At 40.1% G+C, this 7131-nt stretch overlaps 1 protein-coding gene across 1 annotated transcript; it reads left to right on the top strand.

Annotated features, from left to right (window-relative positions):
* On the top strand, positions 1 to 5747 carry LOC138365391 (piggyBac transposable element-derived protein 4-like). Its single transcript, XM_069325704.1, has 2 exons — positions 1 to 1684; positions 5617 to 5747. Exons 1-2 carry the CDS (start codon positions 1 to 3, stop codon positions 5745 to 5747), a joined length of 1815 nt encoding a protein of 604 aa, XP_069181805.1.
* Positions 5748 to 7131: the final 1384 nt, after the last annotated feature.

Raw genomic sequence — 7131 nt, forward strand, 5'->3', positions numbered from 1 at the left:
ATGGATGCTGCACCAGGAACAAGCAGTGGAACGCAAAAGAAAGGTAGGAAATCTAGGAAAGCAGAAGAGATCGCCATGATTCACGATCTGTATCGTGGGGTCAAGCTCACTCCATCCAAGATTCCCGACGTTGTTGAAGCCTTTTCAGGGTCTTCTGATGATGATTTTGAGGCTGACGAACCTGAAAATGACGTGCTATATGAGGTTTCCACAACTTATGATGATATTTCGAGTGAGAGTGAGGATAAGAGTGATGAAGCCCCAGCCCCGCCACGCGGAAACCGCACGTGTCCGGTACCAAAGAGGGCTAGGCTGGGTGATGAGTGGAATCGTAGCAATACTCCTCCCATCGTTGATGACTTTTCTGCAAACCCTGGCCTAACAATTCCACTACCTACTACTCCATTGCAGTTTTTACAACTAATTTTCACTAGAGCAGTGGTTGAATACTTAGTGTATGAAACCAATTTGCATGCCACACACATCATACATCTCATGACTGACTCAGCAAGAAAAACGTGGAAACCAGTGTCTGTGAAAGAAATGGCCCGATATTTGGCCCTGTGCATACTGATGGGCATAGTGAAGATGCCTACAATGAGGATGTACTGGCAGACGAATCAGATGTGGCATTGTCGATTCTTCAACTTGTTTATGTCGTCTGCTCGGTTCCAACACATTTCTAAGTTCTTCCACATGTATAACAAAAAAGGCGTTCCAGTGAATAATAGTGACCGATTGATAAAAGTTAGACCACTAATGGACTATTTTTCAGAAAAATTTGCATCTGTATATATCCCCAAAAAAGAATTGAGTCTCGATGAGGGTACAATGGCATGGCGCGGCCGCCTCTCTTTCAAGGTCTACAATCCCAACAAGCCTGATAAATATGGTGTAAAATTTTATATGTTGGCCGACGGGACATCAGGCTACATATATAAATTTGATGTGTATTGTGGAATTGGAAAAGCGACAGTGGAAACCGTGATGGGGTTGATGGCGCCCCTAGTCAACAAGGGTTATCATTTGTATATGGATAACTACTATAACTCGGTAAGCCTAACAGAACAATTACGTGAAGTGGGTGTTTACACATGTGGCACACTTAGACTCCAACGTGGCGCCCCCAAGGATCTGCAACAAGTGGTAAAGGGTAAAATGGCAACCGACACGACCCTATACATGCATAAGGATAACACCTTTGTTATAGTTTGGAAGGACAAGCGCCCCGTCTCTGTCATCACCAATATCCACAAAGCCGACACTACTCAAGCGCAGCGCAGGAAACGCGTTCGTAAACGTGACGGGAGAACTGCAGTAGAAATTGTGAAAATGAACAAACCAAAGGCCATAGTGGATTACAATAAGTTCATGAAAGGTGTTGATCATTTCGATCAAATGGTCAAGTATTATGAGTTTGCAAGAAAAACGCACAAATGGACCAAGAAGATCACTTTCCATTTTCTGCAAATGGCCATGCACAATGCATACGCATTGTATAACTACTACTCAACAGACACAAAAAAACTAACATTATTAGAGTTTCACGCAGTAGGAATAAAAGCCTTATTGGCGTGGAACAGCGAGGACTGGCCAACAACAACAAGCATACCACATGTTGCCGACATAGATGCCAGCGCAGCAGCTCCTGCTGACGCGGCAGTTTCAACACCCGGGCCATCTGGTGCGAGACGGTCTCTTTTCACCTCAACACCTCAAGCCCACTCATCAACAACAAATTCTGAAATGGACATTGAGGACATAGAACCACTTGATGTTACGGATTTCATAGAAGATTCTACTACAAGTTTAGTGGTTCCTGTAGAAGACAATATTCCTCCAGTGCATCCAAGAAATAGAAGAATTATCGATTCAGAACAACGTCTGAACTACAAGTTGACGCATGAAATCGTGAACTAAAAAAAAGAAGATGCCGTGTTTGTTTCAAGTCTGGCATAAGGAGGAACGTGAGACTTGGATGTAAAACTTGTGATGTGGCACTGTGCGCTGTGCCTTGCTACACAAGGTACCACCGAAGAAAGATATTTTGGGTGGAGAAAAAATAACCACCGACAACAGCTTCACTCCACCTAAGAAACATCAGATGAGCAACTTCAGGATCAGAAGCCTGAAGATGGTGGAGCGAAGAAAAAATGCTCAACTGTTGATCTTCAATCAACATAGACACGGTAAGTACACCTATTTGGAATTTTTTATCATCCATAAGAAGTTATATTATATACGTTTTGTAGAGAATTTATTTGCGAATTTTTTGGTACCAGAATGAATATTATATCACAAACTTCTATGAGTAACAAAAAAAAACAAAGTATTTTTGGGGGTGTGGCGGCCGCGTGGCAGTGGGTTCCCTTTAGACGTTGATATATCCAACACGTGGGAAATATTTGTATGTGTTATGTATATGTCTGTGTAGGAAATTTTACTGCGATCACTGTCATATAAATTATAAAATGTTTCAACAAGTATAAACATGAGAAACATCAAACGAACGAAAACAATGCGTTCGTTTCTGCCGCGAACGCATACTGAGCGATGTGGTTTTATATTTGGCGCTTCTCTTACACATGCTTTATACAATTGTTATACATTTCATCTTTTAGACAATTTTATTGCGAACACATTGGTATAAAAAAGAAATACGTACATAGAAAAGTAGGGTCAGGAAACGTATAAATGTATAAACTTTCCAAGCATGATTTCCCCCCTGTGTTTTCGCCAGTGCGCTCGCAGCTAACTACTCTCCACTTCCCACACTCTTGCGGGTGGGCAAACACCTTTATTATACATTCATATGCATATGTCCGTGTAGAGAATTTTATTGCGATTCCAATGATACCACAATTAGCGATGTAGGACAACTGTAGGCTTCGCAACCATTAAGAGAATGGAAACATTTTGTTGCTGTTTGGCGCTCTCGGCGAGTGATCTGAATATTTTTTTATTTGGTGTTGATAGTCCTTATGCTTTGGCGGCATTTTATAGGTATGTTCTTATATACAATTTCATTGCGAACACAGTGATACCAAATTTAAATACGTGCGCCTTCAATTATTGTCAGGACAGTCAAAAGAGTGTACACTTTTTCGGTCTTACCGCGTAGGCGCGCGAAGCGCCGAAAGCATCTAGGATATGATTTTTTTTTGAGCGCCGAGAGCACAAAAGTGTTTTAAACAGCAAGAAAGTTTTCCATCAGTGATGGGAAAGGACAATTCCTGTGCCAGCCATTTTGGAATTTGCTGCACCCATTGCCCGCTGCAAGCCACTCCGCCACCCACCAGCCTGTGTGTGTGTGTTCATCTGTACTGTTCCAGGTAGTGCAATCGTCGCCTCCCGTTTCAACTGCTCTTCAGAAGTGTTGTGCAGTTATCTGAGGAAATGTTTTTGTGTTAACCGGTCGTTGACGAACGAGGTCGGCTTCACCGCCACTGCTCTATCACCCATCAGTGAAATTTTTGTCAAAGCTAGTGTGTCACCTGTGCTTCCTTCGCCATCATCGTCTCTGCAATATCTTCGATCCACTAACATCGCCATCTCTACTGTGGCGTCCACGTGGCGAATTCTGACTTGTGGGATTTCGTTATTTATTTTAATTATTAATACATTGATTAATTTAAATGAACTTTAATTTATGATGTATAACGGATTTATTTATTTTTTCTTATGATAGGTTAGCAGACTGTATGGGAGTGGACTGTATGGATTTCATTTTTCCCACAAGTCATATCCCAACACAAGTAGGGGAGAAAGGGGGTTAAGTTGTAGCCTATCGATCTAGAATTATCGATTGACAGGAAAATTTATAATAATTATTAGTCGACTGATCCACTGGTTAGTTTGAGTACTCAATCGCCTAATCTGATTTGAAGGCTTCAACATGGGTACATGAATGTGACACGTGGACAATCGGCCAGGTATGGGCCTCGTGGCATATGGCGCCTGTTCCCACGTGCTGCAACAGGTTGATGTCGCCAATTTCCTCGGGTTGCCAAAGATGATCTGTTGGAAGGTTACAATATAGCACTTGCAAATAACCTACGAATCTCTGACAACATCTGGAAAATATTAAGTTATGAAGAATTAGGTAATTGTGGGAGGCTCACCATGATTTTTGGTTCACCTGCCTTTTAACCGGTTGAATATTATTAATATTAAAGGATCCTGCAATAAAGATATTTACACAACCGAACAGAGGTACTCCTGTAATTTTGAGGCGCAGCATCTCAAGAACATAGGCTTGGATGGCGAGTATAAACGTGTCTGCTAATTGTGCCTCCTCACAGGAGATTTACTGGTTTCACGATGGCCTGCCCCTTGCTCACTCTAGTGACGCCAATTGAAAATGGGCCGGTTCAATTTCAGCCCATTTATGGACGAAGGTAGGGAGGCGTTGATTTTATTTATAATTTTATTTGATCCAGTCAGAGAACAGTTTTTTATCGATTTAAATACTGAGCTAGAGGTTGTAAGTAATTATTAGCGATATTTTATGGTGTCAATAATATTCTATGTTTGAGGGAAAATTCCACCGAAATCTCATTTTCTTTGAACAAGTTATGAAATTAATGTGTTAATATTAGTTAATGTGTAAGAATACATTAGAATACATACATTACATTGTGTTAAGAATAGCAATGCATTTAATTGCGTATTGTAACTAAGAATAAGTAAATGGGGTCTGTTTTGTTCTGACAGTCCAACCAAAGCGTCATGCCACTCCCACAAGGCACACCACTGTTGCCCCAGATGTAAACAAACTCGCAGCGTTCCAGCCTCCACACGCTCGACGCTTTTTTATGTTTGGCTACTGTTGATATCTCGGGAGTGCAGGACATGAGAAAGTAGTGGGTAGATAGCTTTTACATTGCCAGAAATTAACAGCGTTTTAGGGAGAAATAAACTCCATTTAGTGTGTAATTCACCTCCAGTGACTTGCTAAATATCGGAGTTGGTAGCTTACTCCACACACAGCTTCCCTGTGTCATTTCAACATTTTCTCCTTTCAACAGGAAATGAATTGTGCATCAATTTTGTTCCTAGAGTGTTATGAGAAAATTTGAAGTTCAGGGAAGTAAAAAAAAAATATTTTTCCAGCTGTTAAGAACTTGCACAATAGAACAATTTGGTACTTCTCCAGACCATTCAAGTTTGTTTTCAATATTTAAATTTTATTTTACCATAGCATGTTAACAATTAAAGTGTTGCTCACATTTACCTGTGTCTAGACAGTTTTGACCAGTTTTAGTGCCAAACCCATATTTCCTGCATTACATGTTCAGTGCTGAATATTGTTCAATTTGATTTTTTTTAAATTGCAATTACACCTTCGTTTAATAATCAAATTTGTTGTGCTCAGCCTGGTTAAATTAAGTACATAACTCCAAATTTCAAGTCATACTCGTACCAGATTGCTAATTTAATTTACAACTTTGCTGCTATCCAACTATACTGTTTTGCCTAACTACAATTTAAAATTTTATTTTTACAATTTACTTGAATCAAGTTTGATATTTCGAGTTTTATTATTTTTGTGCATTCTATTTTTCATGCCTAGTGTGCTTAATTATAATTTACGTTCCAAAGTCAATTCCACTTTAGTAACAATGTCCAACTCTATTGCAATTCCTCCCGACTCAACTGGAACAGTTCTTCGCACTAATGTCCAGTGTTCAGCACAGGAAATGATTATTCTTCGTTTTGCTAGAGAATCTTACTTATTAGAATCATAGTTTAGCAAAGTTGAAGCAAAGGCCAGAGCTTGTTTTTCTGAGCCTTCTGATGATGATTATTTAGCATTCACTACGTCATCTACTGACACCACTAAAGTGTCATTTAAAGAATTTTTCCACCGTTGTTTTGTTAAAGGTGACCTGGACCCATTCAGACTAGTTAAGAAAATTGCTAATGCCACAGTACAACCTGGTGAAACCTATAATGCATTTACCAACTGACTGAACCAGTATTTGTATGCCTTAGAGACTTATGTTGAGTTCATCATGGGTGGATGAAACAAAACACTGACCCCAGTGGCAATGGCCAAAATGATAGTTTTGGGAACTTTAATGCATTTCACCTCAGAGCACACTAAACCTATCCTAGAAAAAACAATTGGATCTCGGCACGAAATTGGGAAAGTGATTGTGGCAATGAACAATGACCCAGACCAGACACAGACAACCTAGGCAACATAAGTCACAAGTAATGAATAGTACAGTTTCAAGTGATGGTCTACTCTTATCTGCCATTTTACATGGTAGAGTTTTACAAGTTTTTGTTGATTCAGGTGCTAAAATAAATAATCAAGCCTTCAGCTCTTAGAGATATTGCACGTAAGCACTCTTGTCACAATAAGAAAATCAGCTATACCTTTTCTGAGTGGTGTTTCAGGAAATAAAGTAACAGTTGAGTGGTAGGTCAGTTTCCCCTATAAGTTTAAAGACATCACACTGTCTATAATATGCTTAGTTGTTGACAGTATCCATTTTTCTGGTGACATTCTAATAGGTTGGTACACAATGATCGATGAAAGTATTGCATCGTTTCCCCATCGTTAGAACATTAGTATCAAAGACCACGTCATACCATTGTGTAGCATGTATCGACAGGGTCATGAGTTCAACCGTCAGACAGATTATGTTCATTTTGTCGATAGCCGACTTGCTAGCATAGGTTTGTCAGATCCTTGTTGCAGTAGCATACCCAAGAAAGCAAGCATTCAATTAAAGCATCGTAGTTGTGCAGTTGCTCAGGTGAATGAGTATCTAGGCTTTCTAGAGGGTGACGCCCTAACGGATTCTTGTCTTGCTCGCCTAGCAGCTTCCATTTGAGGTCAGTGGTTCTATAGCCGCTGGCACTGTGCTGCACTCTCTTTCTCTCACAAGAGTAAGAGTGAAAAATCAGGGAATGCCTGAGTTACCAGATGATGTTGCAGAAAGTGAAACGTGTAAAGTGAAATTTACGTTTGTTGAACCCTCCTGGCACCCAGTGCAGGATGGTAATGGTAATATTACATTGTATATTGCAAACACTTGTAGTGCCGATACCCATCAATGCTTGGCACCCCACGTTGTAGATTTTTCCCATTACTCGTTACCATGTGCTAGAAGTGGACGA

Source organism: Procambarus clarkii, chromosome 16 (genome assembly GCF_040958095.1).
Source record: "Procambarus clarkii isolate CNS0578487 chromosome 16, FALCON_Pclarkii_2.0, whole genome shotgun sequence".
Lineage (NCBI taxonomy): Eukaryota > Metazoa > Arthropoda > Malacostraca > Decapoda > Cambaridae > Procambarus > Procambarus clarkii.